The following is a 20188-nucleotide window of genomic DNA, read 5'->3' on the forward strand; positions in this document are numbered from 1 at the left end:
TGGGGAAAGGTGTACAGCCAGAAGAAAAATGTCTCCTACAGTATGTATACACTTATTATTATTATTATTATTATTATTATTATTATTACTACTATTTTCTTCCATTTAAAACTGGTGAAGAGTTTGTGTATGCGTGCGTATTCCTGCACATCTGGGATTGTACTATAAGACCATGCTACTCTGAATTTAAGAAAAAAAAAACACTATTTGAGTTAAGTCATGCTAGCTTAAGTATTTTACAGTATACCTGTGATTTCTGCGATAGTGGAGCTTTGGCTGCTGCTTTCCAAGTTTTTAGAATTTGTTAGCTTGCTGGCACATTGATTTTAGCTTTAAAGGGCTGAGTGGGATTGTGTGCTGCTGGCTTGCTTTGTCATCCTGGGGGGAGCAGGATGGGGGATGGTGTCTTAAAAGGCTTATCATAGGTTAGATGTATGGGTATAGTATCCTGTGGGAACAGAAATAGTGTGTGTACATAGGTGCTTACTAGTAGTGAAGGTGATCCAAAACATTGCAGATGTGTGTTAATCGGGGTTACCCAGATGTTTAAGAAAAGCAATGTGAAGCACCACTGATGCTGTAGTTGTTGATAGCCTCCGTAGTTTATCACCAGTTCCGGCCACTATAAGGTCCAATTCTTTTATGGAGGTGAGTGGTTAATCAAAGTTAGGTGAGGTGGCAGAAGGTATGGGACTGAGTAGCAAGCCTGATTCCTAAAGACTTGAGTGGATTGGGACTAATGTTAGTTACAAAAATAGGTATGGATCAGGGCTAATATTAGCTACAGTTATAATGTAATGAATCACCTACAGGGGCAAAATTGACTATTACTACAGTAGTCAAGATTTTAACTGTCATTGTAATGTAAGTAGATACACATGCATTGTGCAGGTAACATTCAGCCACTATTCATGAATTTGAAATGCCTAGGGTCATTTTCATTGATAGGAGTTGTGACCATCCAAGCCTGAGGAGCTTGGCACCAGGAACTCTCTCAGGGGTGCAACCTTCTCCTTTCTACCCATAGTGCTTTTTGTTTTTCCACTCTTATTCACATCTGTTTTGCCATGCCTAGAGTTCATAACCGGGAGATAGGCCTAGATTACAGGTTTTGGATTTTTCTTATCTTTAGAACTTTTGTTACAATTTTATGCTACTCTGGGGCTGATCATCTTTGAGTACGGGAAACTTGTTTCTACTTTGCAGCAAGGTCAAGCCATACCTTTCCCCCCCTAATTGTATGGCAAAAGTGACAGTTCCTCACCTTCCTACCTTGTTGCACATTTGAATGCCAAGAGGTCCTTTTGTCTTATTCAACTCTGTTTGGCTTGTTTTATTAGGCTGTTTTGTACCTTGTGCAAGCAACATCTTTTTGTTTGGAGTAGAATTGGTTCTAACCCGTAAAAAATATTCTGTTGCCTTTTAAAGGTTTTTGTTGGTCATGCTGCAGTCTGTGGTGGTTTACTGCTACTGTGCAGTAGTTCAGCAATGTGTTTGATTTATTGCTAATATCTGTAGGTTATCTCAATGGTTATTCTGCTTTTACTGTCTGTTGTTTTATAATAACTTTTAAGGTAGACCGTAAAGAGGATAGATGCTTCAAGAAATGTATGCTATTAAAATGCCTCCCTAAGACAGACTGGCATTGTGTGTAGTCAGTCTTTGGGAAAGAGCATTTCAGATATTACTGTGAGTCATTTAGCAATTTTACAAGTAAAATGGGTGCAATAGTCTGTTTTTTAACCAAGTGTAAAGAGGGTGGTCAGATCTTCTCCTGTCTGGCCTTGGCCTGAAAGTGTTGCATCAAGGTAGACCCATTTAGGGCCAGTGGATGAGCTCACTTCAAATAAAGACACAAATTCAGCACCTCAACCTCTGACCTTGTTCCAAAGAAGCCAAGGATAGAGACAGAAGCATACAGTGAATTAGAAGGAAAACGTGGTTAGAGACCAAGAAGATCAATCTAAATTTATACAAAGTATTTAAACATTCTAGAGGTATCTGCTTCTCCCTCATGGGTGTCTAGACTTCTGGTTATTGTTACTGCAGAGCATTTGCCTTCCCAGTGTATAAGGACAGACTGTGGATTTCATGTCTGGTGTAGGAGTGCATAATCTTGTTTTTTGCTAGATCTCGCATGTCCAGGTCAGTCTTTTCCTGTCACCTCCATATTTTGGATTTCAAGAAGGTGGTGGAGGCAGTATCCCAGGATATGCATTTGGTTCCTTGCAGATCTTGGCCAATACTTCCCTATTCTGTTAAAGTCTGGTCTTTACTGAGTCTTCTCCAGGCTCTGATCTCAATGATGCTGAGTTTTTATCCGCAAGTGAAGATGTCCGCACTGAAAGATCTGTCAGCCTTCATAGGATTCCTGTACATGGGGTTGAGCCCTCTGTGTCAGCAGGACTGCTGACCCTGTTGGTGAGGACATTGAAACATTTGAATTTGGTGGATGCTTTTGGGCTCAGGGAATGATATTTTTTTTTGTCAGTGGTGTTGGTGGTGTTGGTGTTGTCAAAGTGTACAATTCTGATAGTAAAGTTGCTTGAGTTGTTGACCTTTCATTTCTTGAGGCCCCCCCCCCACACGCACACACCCGGGACTTTTGATCAGATGAGACATTTTGCTATCGTGGCAGAGCCTTGGGCTACCTGGTCAGAATCTGTTTGTTTTTTTTTTTTTGTTTGTTTTGTTTTTTTTAAACTGGAAACATCAGGAAAATAAACCATATTGACATAATCTTAGTGGCAAGCATTTTACATCACAAACCATATTGAAACAGTTTTAGTTGCAAGCATTATACATCACTTATAATCTACCCAATTACTGTCCGTCCGATATTACATAGCTCATTCATATTCTGCTCTCTTTTAAACCTCATTCCTCCCCTGTATGTATTGTTTCCACATTTGCCATTTTTCCTATGTAATCTACTCCTACCCTTTTCTAAAGATCCCATTTCCAGTTGTTTTATCTCTATTACTATATTCACTACTTCTATTACAGTTGGTTTAGACTTTGAATTCCATTTTCTAGTAATTGCCTTTTTGGCAGCCACCATAATTAGATTCAGCAAGGCCTTACTATGCCTAGACAATTCCAATTCTGTATCATAGCTCAGAAGAATAATTTCCCTAGTTAAACCAATTTGCTCACCCTGTATCTCTGATAGAGTTGTGTGCAATAAATCTTTAAAGTCTGCCAACTCATTACACTTACAGAAAATATGTTCCCAGTTATCTATTTCTTCCCCATCATACCTCCAACATTTGCTGTCTACCTAAGGAAAAAATACCTCCAACATTTGCTGTCTACCTAAGGGAAAAAGTCTCTGAAGTCTAATTGGAGTATAAAAATATCTATGTAAACATTTCCAGACAAAAAAATCCTACATCTTCTAGATTTTGTTGCATATTTGGGAGACAAACACATATCCCCGAATTGTTTCTTTGTGAATTGCTTATCCAGTCTTTCTTCCAAACCCTTTCCAACCTCCCCTGATTGATTCTTATAGTTATCATGCAATATTTTATATGCTCTACTAATTATTCCCTTTTTAAAAGCATCTATATTTTACTAAAAACTACCAGTGCTGGTCTTTCATTTAGTATGTCCCTATGTCTTTATCTTTGCCTGTATTCTAATATCAATCATTGATAGAGAAGGCAATCTCTAACCTGCAGTCCACATAAATTCTTGGCATCTTTCCATTATGTTACCTTTCCCTCTCTCTTTATTTGTGCCTAATACCTTGGTTCCTTTGCTAGTTTTCTCCAATAAATTCCAGCCCCCTCTTTCCTATTGTCTCTACCCCTAATTGCAGTCATCCCTATCAGCAGAATCTCTTTTCCCCATTCCTATATTGGCTTAGATCTTAGAATACTTTCTGCTACTTTATGAATATAGTATTCTGTATGATTGTTATTCTCCTTAAAGGTCTGCATACAAAATCCTAGTCTCTCCTTGTTTCTTCAGCTTCCCTCTGTTTCATCATTATCACTTTCCACTTTGAATTGTAGGTTTCTGCTTTTGCAATGTATAGGAGCCTTAACTATGTAGCTCTGAAATACGCCTCTAATCAAGTAATCCCAATCCGCCCTGTTCTGTTGGAAGAATGAACTTATCCCACTTGATTCTTGCCGTCTTCCCCTCCCAAGTAAAATCTTCAGCTCTTTATTGCTATCCACAACTTCTGTAGTTAAAAATAGGTCTGACCTATTTATAAAATTAAAGAGGCTAAAAACATTTTAACTGCTTGTAGCTTACTATCCATATCCATATAACAGTGTTTCAGATTTCTCAGTTTTTAATTACATTTTGTTTAGCCTCTTCCCACATATCCTTAGCTACCACACCAGAACTTTATAATTTTATCAAGGAATGCAAATGCTTCCATTGCCGTGCTCATAAAGTCCAAGCTTAATCTGTCAAATGCTTTCTGTACATCAAGACCAACTAATAACACTGATATTTTCTTACATTTTGCTTCCTCTAGATCATTAATGTTCTGTTAATTTTGTTGAATGTTTGTGTCCCCTCCACGAAACCCCCATTGATCCAAATCTGTTCAATTTTGGCAGTACTTTTGCCTTTCTTTTAGCATTAATAGACACAAACACTTTATAATCATGGTTTAGTGTTGAAATGGGCCTGTATGAAGCTGGATGATTTTTTACCCTCTTTAGGTATTTGGTATTACAGCTACCACCACTAGGATGTCGGTACTTCTCCTGTTAAAAGTACTGTTGAACAAAACCTTCCAAATCTTTCAGTGTTTTGCCTCCTAACTTCCAGATTTTTACAGGAATACGGTCTATTCCTTGGGATTTTTCTGTAGATCGATTATACATTACCATTTTTGTCTCATCTCTTCCTATCTTAACTGTTAGTAATTGAGCCTCGTCTACCTCTAACCATGGCATATTTAATTCTTCCATAAACATTTCCATTTGTACCTTTTATTGGTTTTCATAATTCTCTGCTTTATACAGACTTTGATAAAATTTCCAAAATATTTCTAATACTCCTACAGGATCTCTTATCTTCCTTGTTAAAGGCTCCCTAAGCTTGGTGACGGCCCTTTCTACTTTCTGTTGCCTGAGTCATTGTGCTAAAAGTTTTTGTGCTCCAGTTATCAAAAAAAAAAAAAACAAACAGTTGCATGAGTTTAGAAAGATTGCTGTTAAGCATATTATCAAGGTAATCACTTATTATCTGTTTAGCATTCTGCAGTTGCTCCTCTTATTATTCTGTGAGCTACCCCCATTTTGCAATATTTGCATTTGTCATTCCCTCTAAATAAATAATTCTTGGTACTTCTTAACCGTATATCCCATTCTTTGACACCCCGTTGTTAAACTCCACTTTAATGTTATCCCACTTCTTAGCTATATTTTCAGAAGAAATTTCTATCTTCTCTTATAGCTCCTGAATATTTTTTACTGGCCTTTCCTTGAATTCCTCTCTTTTCGGTAGATAGACGTGGAAGCGCCAGTGTCTCATTTTTATTTTATTACCCTGTGTTTTTATTTTAGTTGTTATTGGCACATGATTTGAAATAGTTAATGGGTGCATATCTAGACTTTTAATTAAATACAAATGTTCCTGTGAAATGTAAACTCGGCCTAGCCTAGCCCAGTTTTTGTATCTTGGGGAATGATACGTAAATTCACTCCTAACTCCTAGTACTGAATTCACATCTTTCATGTCAAATATTTTCAGAAATTTCTTCAAAAATCTATCCTCCTTTGTTATATTTTCCCTTCTGGGCCCCCCAGACGCATCTACACTGTTGGAAATCAAATACAAGTCCCCACCTATAAGTAATATTCCTTGTTGAAAGCGGATTGTTTTCTTATGCTTCATTGTAGCAGCTTTAGGTGGAATATATATTTTATTTATTTATTTATTTATTTTACATTTGTTAACCGGGCTAGTCCAACTGGATACATGTCCATTTTCAGTGGAGGCCCGAGGAGAAAAGCTCCGCTAACTACTACTTAACAAGTTAAAAAATATACAGAATTATGCAATAAAAAGAAAACATTTGCTTTAAATTTCTTCCAGAATGTATAGACACAAGAGTACAATATGAGACTTAGCAGGTGAATAAGATTAGATATTTTACTTAGTTACAGTATTACTACATTATACGTGAGAAGCAAAATTAGATTTATGTCTTTTAATAGAGAGAGAGATAGGAATAATTAAGAAGTGGAAGGTGTGGTATACTAGAGTTAGGAGGAGAAGGAGAGGGAGGTCAGAAGAAAGGAAGGAGGGAAAAAAGAAAGAAGTTAGCCAGGGTTATGGCAAGAGCATAGCCAGTGGTTGGTTAGGAAGATTTTGAGTTTGTTTTTAAATAGTGGAATTGAGGTCAGGGATGTGAGGTCTGGTGGTAGTTGATTCCAAATTTTGCCAACTGAGTTGGAAAATGTGGAGTCACCTGCTATGTTATTTGATAGAGAAGTTTGAATCAGTATTTTGTTAGAGGAGCGAAGGTTCTTCAAATTGGTATAGGGTTTTATAAGGGTGGAGAGCATTGGTGTGTTCTCTAGGTGATGAAGGGCTTTGTGGGCAATTGTAAGTTGTTAGTATTGTATTAGGTGGGGTAGTTCCAGCCAACCTAGTTTTGTGAGATTCAAGCAATGGTGAGTCCTATATGGAGAGGCTGTAGCAAATCTGGCAATGTTGTTGTATGATGTGGCTAGTTTATTGAGATTAAACTTAGAAAGATTAGTGTATAAGGGGGAAGCATATAATAGGGTAGAGATTAAGTGGGTTCTGGCTATATTAGATCTGGCTTCAGGAGTTAAGCAAGATTTGATTCTGTAGAGAGAACCTAGTTTTCTGTTGGTTGTTTTTATTGTTGAGTTAATATGAATGTCAAATTTTAGTTGGTTGTCAATAGTAATACCCAAGAGTTTGGTTGTTTGGTCTGGAGTGATGAGTGTGCCATTATTGGATGTGAGTGTGAAATCCATTGAGGGAGACAGGTGTGTGGGTGGAAAGATGAGAAGTTTGGTTTTCTTGGGGTTGAGGAGGAGACAATGATTAGCGAACCATTGCTCTATGATGGTGAAGGTTTTTTGTGTGAGGGAGTGAAGTTCAGTCTGAGTTGAGGCAGAGCAAATGATGGTAGTGTCATCTGCATATTGAATACAGGTAGATAGGGGTGTGGATAGATGAAGGTCATTTATAAAAATGGAAAACAGAAGAGGACCTAAGATGGAGCCCTGAGGGACTCCTATAGAGGTGGGGAGAAGATCAGAGAGATGGTTGTTCCAGAGAACTGCCTGTTTGCGATTTTCGAGATAGGATGTGAACCGGCTTAATCCAAGATTGTCCAGAGAGAGGATTTTAAACAATGTAAGAGGAGTTGGTGATTAACCATGTCAAAGGCTTTTGACAGGTCAACAAAGAATGCTGAAGAGGGAGTATTATTGTTGCGATTTTTGTTTATAGAGTCTATGAAGGATAGTAAGGCTGTGGTAGTACTGTGGCATGGTCGAAAGCCATGTTGGCAGTTAGCTAGGAGATTGAAGTTTAGTAGGTGGTTAAGTAACTGTTTGTGGATGCATTTCTCCATTATTTTTGCAAGAGGGGATAGTAAAGCTATGGGGCGGAAGTTAGAATACTCCGTAGAGTCACCTCCTTTGAAAAGGGGATAATATATGAGATTTTCCATACTGAGGGGATAGTACTTTCCTTTAAGGTCCTGTTAATCAATACAGAGATGGGGTAGGCTATTGCTTTTGCACTTAGTTGAAGGTATTCTGCTAGTAGTTTGTCAGCTGAGGGGGTTGTTGGTTTAAGTTTTTGAAGTAAGGACAATATATAGGAGGTGGGTATAGGTTTAAGATGAAATGGGGGGGTGGAGCTAGGGGTTAATATTTTGGAGGTATCAGGGTTTTGTTGGTTAGCTAGTTTTAGTATAGCTGAAGTAAAGAAGGTATTAAAGGCATTAGCTGTTTGTAAAGGAGAGTCAGGGTTAGAGCCTAGTGGATTAGGTGTGACAGCTTTGGCAGGGGATAGCAGTGTGTTAATAGCGGTCCAAAATTTATGTGGTTGGTGAAGGGAAGATTGTTGTAGTTGAGTATAGAAGTTTCTTTTATCTTTTAGGATGGCTTGTTTTGTCATATTTCTTTTTGTTTAAAAGTGAGATGATCAGTTATGTTTTTAGTGGTTCGCCATTTAGTCCAGGCTTTGTTTCTATAAAGTATTAGTTGTCTAGTTGTGTTTGAGAGCCATTTGGCTGTCTTAGCTTTCATTAAGTATTGAGCATGAGGCATGGTGTTCAAGGATGTTGAGAAAAGTATTATTGAAATGGTTAACAGCATCATCTATAGGGAGAGTTTTAAGAGGTGTCCAGTTAACTTGCATAAGTTCATTCTGAAACAGATTGGGGTCAAAATGTTTTTTTTACTACGGGAGAATCGAACTTGGGTTGGGATAATAGTTTTATGCCTGATAATATAGGTTAGGGAGTGATCGCTGAGGTCATCTGGGAGGGTTCCTGTTGTATATTTTTCCTGGGGACTATTCGTTAAGATCCAGTCAAGTATGGTTTCTTTATTATTACATTTGTTTGTTCTTGTTGGGGAGGTTATGTTTTGTGTGAAGCCATGGAGGTTAATAAGGTTAGATGGATTAGCATGATTACATAAGTTCCAGTCAATATTAAAGTCTCCTAGGAGTATAGTTTCCTGTAGGAGGTTAAGTGAAAGCCAGTTTAGTAGGTCTTCTAATATGGTAAGATTTTTGCCAGGGGGATTATAGGTACAGATAATATTAATAGTTTTGTGAGGGTTGAGTTGAAGTTTTGAAATAATAATTTCAACATTAGTGTCAGTTGGGAGGGTATGATTTGTTTTACTTATTTGCAATCCGGGTTTATAAAATATAGCTACGCCGCCACCTTTTTTGTTTAAGCGGTCTTGTCTGAGGATATTGTAGCCAGGGGGGACTATTTCATTATCTTTTATTGAAGGTTTGAGCCATGTTTCAGTTAGACAGAGAATGTCAAACTGTTGGACATCTAGAAGAGCATGGATTAGTGGAACTTTATTACAAATGCTACGTATGTTTAGATGGGCAATAAAGAGTGATTTTGGGGGTTTAGTTGATACTGTTGGCTTTGTATTAACTGGTTGTGAGTTAGTTGGTAGTGAGGATGGGACAGGGCTGGGGCTGGGGTGTATGTCTCCATCTATCAATGAGCAAATTAATATAAGGTTATAAAATTGAGGGGGTTTGCAGTAGTAAATATGTTTTTTATGGTTATGAATAAAGTATTTAGTGTGAGAGAGACGGTGATATTTAGGTTGGAGATATGAGGTTTTGTAGATGGCACTGAGATAGTTTATGGATGTAGTAGGGGGAGTAGATAATGTATGTTTACGTGGGATGGTAAAAGTTGAGGGTAAGGGATGTTCGTAGGAGGTTGAGAGATAGGTAGTGGTGAGAGTAGTTAAAAGAGTTAGTAGTAGTAGAGGGTAGTAATGGTTAGGCATGTTAATTAGAATTGGAGTGAGTGGCTTGAGAAGATATGGTCTAGAGAGTAAAGAGGAAGGGAGAGGGAGGAGAGTATTATAGATGGGGTAGGGACAGGATCTAGAGGGGGGAGGAGAGTATTATAGATAGGGTGGGGACAGGAAGTGGTTGTGATTGGTTCTGCAGAAGGGAGGGGTGTGTCTGTGGGGATAAATGTAGAGGAGCGGGAAGACACAACAGAGTTGTAGATGTACAGAGAAGACAATCAGTAAGGTGGAGAAACAAGCAGGTAAGTTTGTAGCAGGTATTGTGAATGTAATAAATGTAAGGTGTGGTGCAGTGCAGGTTTGTAGCAGAAAAGTAAAATAGAAGAGAGATATGGCAGGGGCCAGAGAGAAAGAAAAGAGCAGTTAAGAGCTAGGAGATCCAGGTACAAGACAAAGGTACTGAAGAGTAAAGGAGTAAGTAAATAGGCAGTAAACCAAGTCATAGAAGGATGCCACCTAGTGGCCGGCAGGTATAAATTAGGGTTATGCAGGTAAGAAAGGGGTAGATGGGGAAAAATAGTAAGGGAAAAGAAGTGTTAGGGGAAAAAGAGAGGATGTTTACACTGGTGACTATGGGGGTATAATAGATAAGGGTCTGGAGAAGTATAGAGTTAAGAACTAGGGCTATTGGCTGCTGGCAGTCCTGGGCAGGTAGCTAGAGTAAGATACTCAGGTCAGAAGATTTGTATTTAAACATGTATAAGTAACATACGTTTACTGTCTCCTTTGTATGAAACCACCAAGATAACAGGGTTTGGGCTTAGTTGAGACAAATGCTGGTCTTCCAAGAGGGCAGAGTCACTTGTGTAGGTGATTGCAGGGTCCATTTAGTCAACTAGTAGAAATAGCAGGGAGAGAGAGGAAGATAGAAGGCAAAAATGGAGAAAAATATTAGAGAGCAAATATAAATTTCTAGCAGCTTTATAACAACTAGGTGAGCATTAAACACGTTTGTACTTATAGTAACATTCTCATCTAGAAAAGCAGATACTAAATATACTTATTGAATTATAAGAACACCAGTGTGAAAAGTTATTGCAGTCAAAATGCCATTTAAAGGATATGATAGTTAGTAACAAATAATACACTACTGTAGAATTAAGACCATAGTAATTAGCTTGCACTAGAAAAAGAGATAATAACTAAATTCTAAATTATAACAACTACAGTAAGACAGGATAGTGCTATCAAATTAACATTGATAAAATAAGATAGTCAATAATATATAATACGCTACTACAGAAATACAGACTAAAACAATAGGTTTCAATGGGTGGACATATAGTGAGGGGTTGCTTAAGTGGAAGCAACCCCTCACTATACTATATATAGTATATATACACGCCAGTGTAATCTTCCTCTCTTGCCAGTACCTCCTTAGTACTACAAATCTACCATTATTATCTTTTTTGTCATCTATCAGTATTGGAGCTCATCTTTTTTCCATTGTCCCAGGTATTGCACTGAATAACCATCCTGAAAACCTTTCTTTATCAAGTTGACATGTTCATTGTTTTCAAAGTGTGTCTCCTGTAGCATAGCTTATATGTACACTACATTTTTAATGTAGCTCATTACTCTTTCTTTTTTTGTATTTATCTGTGAGACCATTGACATTTAAAGACATTACAGAAGGCATGCGCGTGTAAATGGGCGTGCCTTCGTTGAAGGTTGGGCGTCGAGCTGGCACCTCGGCGTTTCGTAAAAATCTACTACCAATCATTAGCGGACCAGAGTTCCGCTGTGGCGACCCCTTACTGGGAAAAAGCCAAAAGACAAACAACAACAGAAAGCATCATTGTATTAAAAAGTTATTATTCTCACCTTTTATGCATAACACTTTTTTGCATGTCATTCAGGAAGAGAAAATGTGACTATGGGAGTCATATTCTCCATAAAGACAGATGACATGACAAATACCTTTTTTGTTTTTTGGTGCTATTCACGACTTTACTCAGAGCGGGATTTGTCAGAAGTTTGCTTTGAAGACTCTTCACCTCCATCTATCATCCCTTACTATTTATTTGGAGTAAGAGCATTTGAAGATTTTGGCCCAAGGTACCACAGCTTCAGAATCCACCCAACCCAATGTTCAGCCACCACTTAACAAGAAGCCTAAGAAGGAGCTCATTGAATCTACTGCTGTCCAGCTTCCTCCGGATGTCTCCAGGTTGGATGAAGAACCAACAAGAAGCCTAAGAAGGAGCTCATTGAATCTACTGCTGTCCAGCTTCCTCCGGATGTCTCCAGGTTGGATGAAGAACCTGAGGACAGTCTGGTGCCATCATCAGCTCCCTTTGCTTTGATCTGGTTGGAGGCGGATATGGGGCTGCCTACTCGTACGCTCACTGAAGCTGTGTCTGCATCTGCTACAGACGTGGAGGGAGGGAACCATGGCTGATATTGGAGGAACCTAGAGGGATTCCCTAAATACTAGTTAGGGAGGAAGTCCCTGGTACTGTAATTGGATCTAGGCAGGGCTGTGAACCTCCTTGTTTGGTAGGGCTGATATTCTCCTGAAAAAGAACCAGAAGACCAGGCATGTGGCTCCTGTGATGAAGGATCCACACGTGGAATGCCAGGACTTCACACAAGGCCTTTTTTTAATGCTCTTATAGTTTAAACCCTTCTCAAAGCTGGTCTGTCCCGTCTTTTCCTTGATCCTCTATTCTTTCTAAATGGCTTGGAGAATCTAAGTCCTCTGATGAAGTTAGATTCGGATTTTGGTGTAAAATCCTTGGCTTACTCTTCTCAACTCCATTTTCCTCACAACTTGGGGTCTGAAGAAGAGGTTCATCTTTCTTCAGATTCCCCTATGGAAGAATTATCATTCATAGATACTGTGGTACATATGATGGAACATTTTAAAAAGGATTGTTCTCAAGTCACTGATGTCCAAAAGAGGTACTATGAGCTCTTGCAGATTGATTCATCCTGCCTTTCTCCAGCCCTCACCATGCTGGACCATTTGTTGGACATTTTCTCTTCAGCTTCTCAAGCCCTTGATTCACCGCTTCCTTCACCTAAGTAGCCTGACCGGTTCTACAAAGTTCCTGAAACCCAAACGTTTTTGTATAAAAGTCATTGTTTTGACCTTCCTGTGATTTGCTTTATCTTCTCACAAGCCGTTTAAATTACTGTCCTCTTCTAAGCTTTTACCTTCAGACAAGGACAGTCATGCTATGGACTGGTATTGGAAAAAGTGTAGAATTCTGCCATTTTAGCCTTCATTAGCTATGGGACTTGTATAACTGTGTATGTGCTGGCAGTTCTCTGTAAGCTTGAGGGTATTCTGACAGATTTGCTTGATTCTGAGGTAAAGCCATCTGCCATTTTCTTGTTGAGCACTGCTTCCCAGGTAGCTTTTCATTCTATAAAGTGCAGTTATGATGCTATTGATGCCTCTTCTAGGACAGCTGCATCAGGATCTGTGATGAGAAGGTACTCTTGGTTCTGCTTACATGCTCTCCCTAGTGATATCAAGTCAAAAGTCCTGGATTCTCCTTTAAATGATCAGAATCTCTTTGGATTTGCTGTGGCTGAGCTGTTTAAGACCTTACAAGACAAGAGGCAAGTCATGCAGGATTTGAAACAGATAATATATATCCTTTTCCTAGGTTCAAGCAAAATTATCCCTGTAAGTCTTCCTTTATCCGAAGACAGACAAAACAGCCTTCTTACAGGTAAGAGGCCTTTCAAGAGGGTTTTTTGACAAATGTCAGGATTTTAAGATGGAAAATCCTTCTTTCCCCTGACAAATCTGCTTCCATCTGACATTCGGGCATTTTTACCTCTCGGCCAGATTCCTCTTTCTCCCCAGGTTAACTCAGTCCTTTGCTTTTTGGCAATAGATATAGTTATTTTATGGTTTAGAAGTCTCTTCCTCCCTTTTCAGGTCTTCCTCAACCTCTTCCTTGTCAGCTCCCTTATTTTTCTCTCATTCATCAATATCTTTTCTTGCAGGGAACCATTCAGCCCATTCCCCATTCTCAGCAGGGCCTGGGTTTTATTCCAGGATGTTTCTGGTTCCCATGAAGGAGGGGTCTTGAAGACCGATTCTGGATCTTTCTTTTCTTCCTCAACACTTTCCTCAAGGATCCTTCCTTTAGGATCCTGTCTGTTCAATCTCTTTTGCCTCTGATGCTTCCCCAAGCTTTTCTGGTGTCTCTAGATTTGAAAGCTGCTTATCTTCATATTCCTTTCCATCTTGTCTTCAGGAAGTGTTTGCTTCTCTGTCTTCCTCACATTATCAGTTCTCTGCTTTGCCTTTTGGTCTTTCTATGATCTCAAAGATCTTCACCACATGTCTATCCACAGTGGAATTCAGATTTTCCCTTATTTAGATTACCTGTCGATTCAAGCCCCCTCTCATCATCATCTTTAGGATCTTGAATTTGCAAAGCTTGTTGTGCAAAGTGTAGGGTTCACCTTGAACTTCAGAGAGACTGTGCTGACTCCTTCTCAAGATCATTGTTTCTTGGCTGCTGAACTGTGCTAATGATGGCTGTGCTGCCTCCTCTCAAGGCCCTTTTTGACATTTTTTTTCATTCCTTTCTTCCTCTTTCAGTGCTTCTGGCAAGGGAATTTCATTGAGCTGTGGGATTCATAACATCCATTATTTCTGTCATTACTTTTGCCAGACTCCATATTTTGAAGTTTCAGTGGTACCCCAAAACCATCTGGCTCCAGCATTGCCATCCTATGCATTTTCCCATTTCTCTATTATCTTGCCTCAAGCTTGAGCTGCACTGGTGTATTCATCAGATCTCTCTGAATTCTGGACTGCTTTTTCAGGTTCCTGTTTCCACTCAGGAACTGTACACAGATGCTTCAGATCCATCTTGGTCCCTCCAACAATGTCAGGATCCAGGGGGTTTGGTTTACTACATCCCTGGCAGATCATGTCAGTGTAAAGGAGGTAGGAGCTCTGATTCTGTCTGTCTGTACTCTCCACTCCCTTTGGATCTCTACCCTCTGAGGATTTTTACAGCGAATACTACCGTCCTGTGGTATATCAATAAGCAAGGGGGGCATAACGTTATTCCTTCTTTGCATACTGGCTCTTCTGGCTTGGGATTTTGCAATCCTCCAGCATTTGACTCTTCATGCGGTTTAGATACCTTCAGAGCAAAATCTATTGGCAGACACTCTGAGCAAGTCCAGTGCAGATTCTTGTATATGGGTGCTTCTCACTGAGGTGTTCCTGGACATTGTTCATCAGTAGGGTACTCCTCAAGTAGATTTCATTGCCTTCCCTCTAAACAGACAACTACCCAGATTCTGTTCCAGAGTGCCAAGTCCTCTGACTTGTAAAGTGGATGCCATCTTTTTTTTCCTGGAAGGGGATGTTTCTGTATGCTTATCCTCCTCTTGCCAAAAGTCGTGCATCAAATCTTGTGGTACACATCTAAAAACTCCCTTTTGGTGCGATAAGTATTGGTCCTCCCTTCTTTTTCATCTGGTCAGGAGCAGTCATCACAAGTTACCTCACTGAATGTATTTACTCACAGAGGCCAAGGGATCTCAAATTTATCTTCACTTGTCCACCCTTCATTTGACTCTTTGGGTGATAGGGTCTTCATTCCTTTTAGACACCAGTTTTCTGAGAACCTGCTTCAGGTTTTGCAGGAGGCTGGGAAATCCACTACTAGGAAATTCTATGTGGCTAAATGGAAGAGATTTTCTATTTGGTGTTTCAAGTATGACCTGGACCCTTTTTTCTGTGGGTAATCCTATGGTGCTTTTTTATTTGTTTGAGTTCCTCAGTTTTGGCCTGACATATTTATCTGATAAACACATTTGTCTGCCATTTCTGTTTTTCTTCTAATGAACCCAGCGGCGTCTTCTAGTTTTGAACTCCGTCATTTTTTGAAAGGCATCCTTCATATTAGGCCCCCAAAAAAACATATTCTTCCTTTTTGGAACCTTAATTATGTTCTTGAGAAATGAACAGTCTCCTTTTGAACCTGCAGTTTTCTCTTCCTTTCAACACTGTACTTGGAAAAGTGTACTGTTACTAGCTTTTACTTCTGCCAAGCGGGGATCTGAACTCCTAGCAGTTGTGGCATTTACATCCTTTTTTGTTTTTTTCACATGGCCAGGGTGTCTCTTCATACTAATCCATTCTTTTTGTCCAGGGTGGTTGGTGATCTGTCCTTAAATCAAGTAATTCATCTTTCACCTCTCCACAGAATGATAATGAGAGGATTCTTCATGCCTTGGATTTACATAGAAAGCTCTGACATTACCTTGGCAAAACCAAAGAGAACAGGAAATCTGAACAACTTTTTGTTTCTTTACATGCCAGGAAATTGAGTTTGGCTGTGTCTAAGCAAACTATCTCCTTCTGGGTTTTTAAAGCCATTTTTTTTTGCTATGATTTTCATAACAAGCAACTTTCTTCTTTGATCATGCTCATTCTACCAGGACTGTGGCCTCTTCTGGTACCTTTTACAAGGGTCTGGATACTAGATCAATTCTATAAGCTGCTGTTTGGTCCTCTGTACATACCTTTACTAAACATTACAAGTTGGATGTCATTTCTAGAGCTATAGCAAGTTTTGCTAGGGCCATCTTACATGGGTTTTTAGAAGACTCTTTTGTGTCTTCCTCCTCCCATCTTTTGTGAATACTGCAACAGTGATAAGATCTTACACAACTGTAGTATGTTCTTCTTTATAACAGTAGCTGTCCTACTGCTCACTGTTGCAGTATTCTGTCCCTTCCTCTTTCCCCGTTTTATTTTCTGTTGCTTTTCAGCTTGACAATAGGTTTCTTTCTCTCTCTCTGTCTCTCTCTTTCTTTCTTCCCAACCTAGATGCACATGGTCAAACCTTTCCTCTTGGGTTGCTCTGGTACTTCTGTGGTATTGCAGATCTGAGGATTTGGTGCTTATACAGCACCTATGTACATTATGGTTTGGATGCAGGACATACTTCTAAAGTTTGGCGCCTGGAAGGAGAAAAAGGCTTTGGCATGCTGGCCAGATGTTTGGCTGCCCTCGGCAGGTTATCCCGTCTGTTAAGAATGCTGCATCAATGAGAAATATGACATCTACTGTTATGTTAAGATCTAGCACAACTGTACTTTCAGCAGACATCTGTACTAGGACCCCTTTTGTTAAGCATTTACTTTTTTGATCTCTAGATCATAAATTAAAACCTCTGGCTAGTTTGTTTGCAGATGGCTGTAAACCAGAAGTCATTGCAAAGTCATCCTTCAATGTCCAAGTCATACAGCAAAAATTTACACCTGTCAGTACATGCTACACAAGTAGTGAGCATAAATGAAATGCTAAAAAGTTTCATATTGTTACATTTCATAGTTTCATAGGTTATTACTAGGCTAATGACCCTAAGGGCCTTTTTAAGCCTAGCCATGCTTTTCCAATGTTTGACATGTTTTTATACCCTAATGTTATTTTAAGGGCTATATTTAGGTTTGGGCATGAGTGGTCAAGCATTTATAGGCTGCCTGTGACTACTAGAGGCATAGGTGCCAGACCATGGGTAAATTTCCAGTTCCCTAGCTACTGGTCCAAGGTACACTTGAATTGGGTTAGGGAAGAACTCTACTTAATTTAGATATAAAACCTGTTCCAGAGAAGAGATGGTCTCTGAGACACATACCTGTCCTTCCAATTTGTCCTTTTTATGTTGGAGTTGAGTTTAAGGTCCCTTAGAGTGGGTAATTCTGATGTTTTTTTTGTGGATGTGCAACAGGTCGAGCAGAGTAGGATCAGGGGATGCTTTGTAGGGTAGACATAGATCTTCTCTCAGCAATCTGTAGGAGACAAGTACAGGGATAGGGCTTTGAGGTGGTACGCACAGGGCACGTTTAGACCATCTATTCTTTTTGTGAGAAACGTCTGCAGACACTCCATTTGTTGAATATGCGTAGTCAGGTTCATACCAAAGGGGGCATTGTACTCCATCACACTGGTTAGATAAGGGCAGAGTACAGAAGAACATTGACATGCTTGGATATAGATGCTATACTCTTGTTTATTGTTTGTGCAATATAGAATGATTTCCTTACTGCCATAGACACATGATGATCAAAGGCCATGTTAATATGTACATGTGTTCCCAAATCCTTGACCATTTGGTCTACTCTTATGGGTGAATTTGGGTGACTGCCCTTCCCCCTGGGTACAACATAAACCATACTCCTCTCTGAACTGAAATTGTTGTTAGGGACCTTGGAATTTGGGTTTATAACTCCTTCCCTCTTGATCATCATGAAATCACTGTGGTCAGAATTCTTTCATCTTTGCGCAGTTCATTGGCAAAGGGATATCATCCAAATCTAAACAGGTCATTGTTACTTATATTCAGCCTTGATTAGGGCCAATTGTTGAATACACTGCCACCTTTGGGACATACCTCAACAGACATATCAAACTGCTGGAGAGACCCCACAGGTTCATAACTAAGAAAATCACTGGCTTAAGAGTAATTAAGAAAGACTGGAATCTCTGTCCATAATGCATTCAAAATTGTAGACTCTTGAGAGGAAATCTGTGCCTTGCCTTCCGAGCCATTAAGGACCCAGTGGTCCAGGACATGTTGCATATCCATAAATCAAATTGTCCCCATAAATATCAGAACCAAGGATCTAAATCTTTAGCAGATAAAGTGGAGAGAGGTTCATCACACAGTGCCTTCCATACTTCTAAAATAGACTCCCAATGCAAATTAAACAGTGTGATGCATTATTGTCCTTTAAGCTGGAACTGGATGTGGTAGATGGGTAGTTTGTTTCACCCATGGCTTTACTGACCTGGCCATTCTCAAAAGATGAGGTTCAACTTGAGGGTGGGTACTGGCAAGGAGTAAATGGTTGCATGACTCCATTACCTTGCACTGAGTATAATCCTATAGTATTTAAGCAGGCCAACTACAGTGTTTATTAGGTGTCTTTGAAGCACTTGCATTGGTTCTCATTTTCACAATGCTTTTGCAGAGATTTCTTGAATGAGATGATACTGTCCATCAGTTTAATAGATTCAGGGATAGAGTTCAGAAGGTAGGAGAAATTTTACTACATGACCTTTCATCAATAGGATGAAATGAGTCGTTTGTAGTAGTATAGCATCAGAGGTGTAAAATGAATAGGAGATGTTTGTAAATGTTAGTTTGAATAACTGTGAACAGTGCATAATGTGCAGAAGTTTAAAGGAAAATAAGGGTATTCCAGAGAAGATATTACGTAACACTAACAGGGAGCTAATTGCTTTAGACAGAGAGGAGCAATGGTGTTCCTTGTTAAAGAAGTTTGTACATCTTGGCTATTTTATATTTTGCAGATTGAAGGAGTAAGTATTACTTCCTGAGCATTATGCTTAATAAGAAAAGTATTTTCTAATCATGGGAATTAAAACATTTACAACTATTGATCATCTGGCGAGGGGATTAGAAATTTTCATAGTTCATTGGAGGTTACTAGGCTAGTGTCCTTAGAGCCCTTACAAGCCTAGCTATGTCAGTCCTGCATTGCCTCATTTTTGTTTGGTTATATGGACATAATTTACAGAGCACATATAAGATAAACTCTGAATATTCTTGTCCATGAGGGGCATGGATGCCATCCCAAGGGTGAATTTGCAGTCTCCCATCCATTTTGTCCAGATTGCACTTCAATAGGGTCAGTGAGGAGTTCTGCTTCATGTGAATGGAAAGTTTATTCCAGAGTAGCAGCAATCTCTGGGAGATGCATCTGTCTCTCCAGCATGTTCTGTTAATGTCACAGGTTAGGTTAAGATCCCTAGAGCAAGTGACTCTTGTGTCATTTGACTTGTGGATATGCAGCATATCCATCAGGGCAGGGTCAGAGACTGCCCTGTAGGCCAGGCACTCGTCACCTCTCAGCAGCCAGTATGATACGGAGAACAGTAACGGGGCTTTCAGTCTGTTCACATAAGTCATTGTTTGGAGGCCCTGTATTTTCTTGGTGAGAAACCTCTGTGGTCTGTTCAGCTGCTGTAGATGTCTGGTGAGGTACATGCAGAAGGGGACATTAATGGTCTGATGAGGGTTGAGTACAATGGAGTTGTAACATACTTAGACCTGGATGCGATGCCCTTACTTATGGGATATGTAATGTAGAAGGCTTCCTTACCACTGTGGAAAGTTGGTGGTCGAAGTTCAGATTGCCATTTGCCTGTATTCCCAGATCTCACTCACTAGGTTTGAAGTTAGAGGTGTGCTGTCAATATTGTAATTAGCAGGGAATTCCGCTTTGCCAAAGGGGATAATAATGCACTTTTTTACATTTAGTTTTAGACTATGACTTTGGCACCAGTCATTTGTGTTAGCCCCTCCTGTAACATGTTAACATCGTTGGGGAACTCAGTCATCCCCAATTTGCAGTCATCACTGAACTTAGTAAGCCAAAGGCCATCTACTTTAGCCTGGAATTCCAAGAAATAGATTCCAAACAGTGAAGTGACCAGCACAGATTCTTGTGATACACCACTGATGACGGGTCGACTGGTAGAGATGGAGTCATCAACTTTGACAGTATGTGGTCCATCTCTGAGTCATTTGGCTACCCATCTAGTAACATAAGGGTTAATACCCAGCTGGGACAGTATCTCAATGATACCTGGAGGGGGATTCTGTTAAAAGCCTTGGCTAGGTCAAGATATGCAG

The 20188-nt window shown here is 39.6% G+C and overlaps 1 protein-coding gene across 1 annotated transcript in view; it reads left to right on the forward strand.

Annotated features, from left to right (window-relative positions):
• The window catches only part of SDCCAG8 (SHH signaling and ciliogenesis regulator SDCCAG8), a 1727915-nt gene that overhangs the window by 144023 nt on the left and 1563704 nt on the right, over nucleotides 1–20188 (forward strand). The window contains exon 3 of the mRNA XM_044058322.1: nucleotides 1–40. This exon is cut by the window's left edge and continues 52 nt beyond it. Coding sequence (XP_043914257.1) covers nucleotides 1–40 — 40 coding nt within the window. The remainder of the gene's footprint in view (nucleotides 41–20188) is intronic.

Source organism: Protopterus annectens, chromosome 1.part2, assembly GCF_019279795.1.
Source record: "Protopterus annectens isolate FY-2018-M chromosome 1.part2, PAN1.0, whole genome shotgun sequence".
Taxonomy (NCBI): Eukaryota; Metazoa; Chordata; order Ceratodontiformes; family Protopteridae; genus Protopterus; species Protopterus annectens.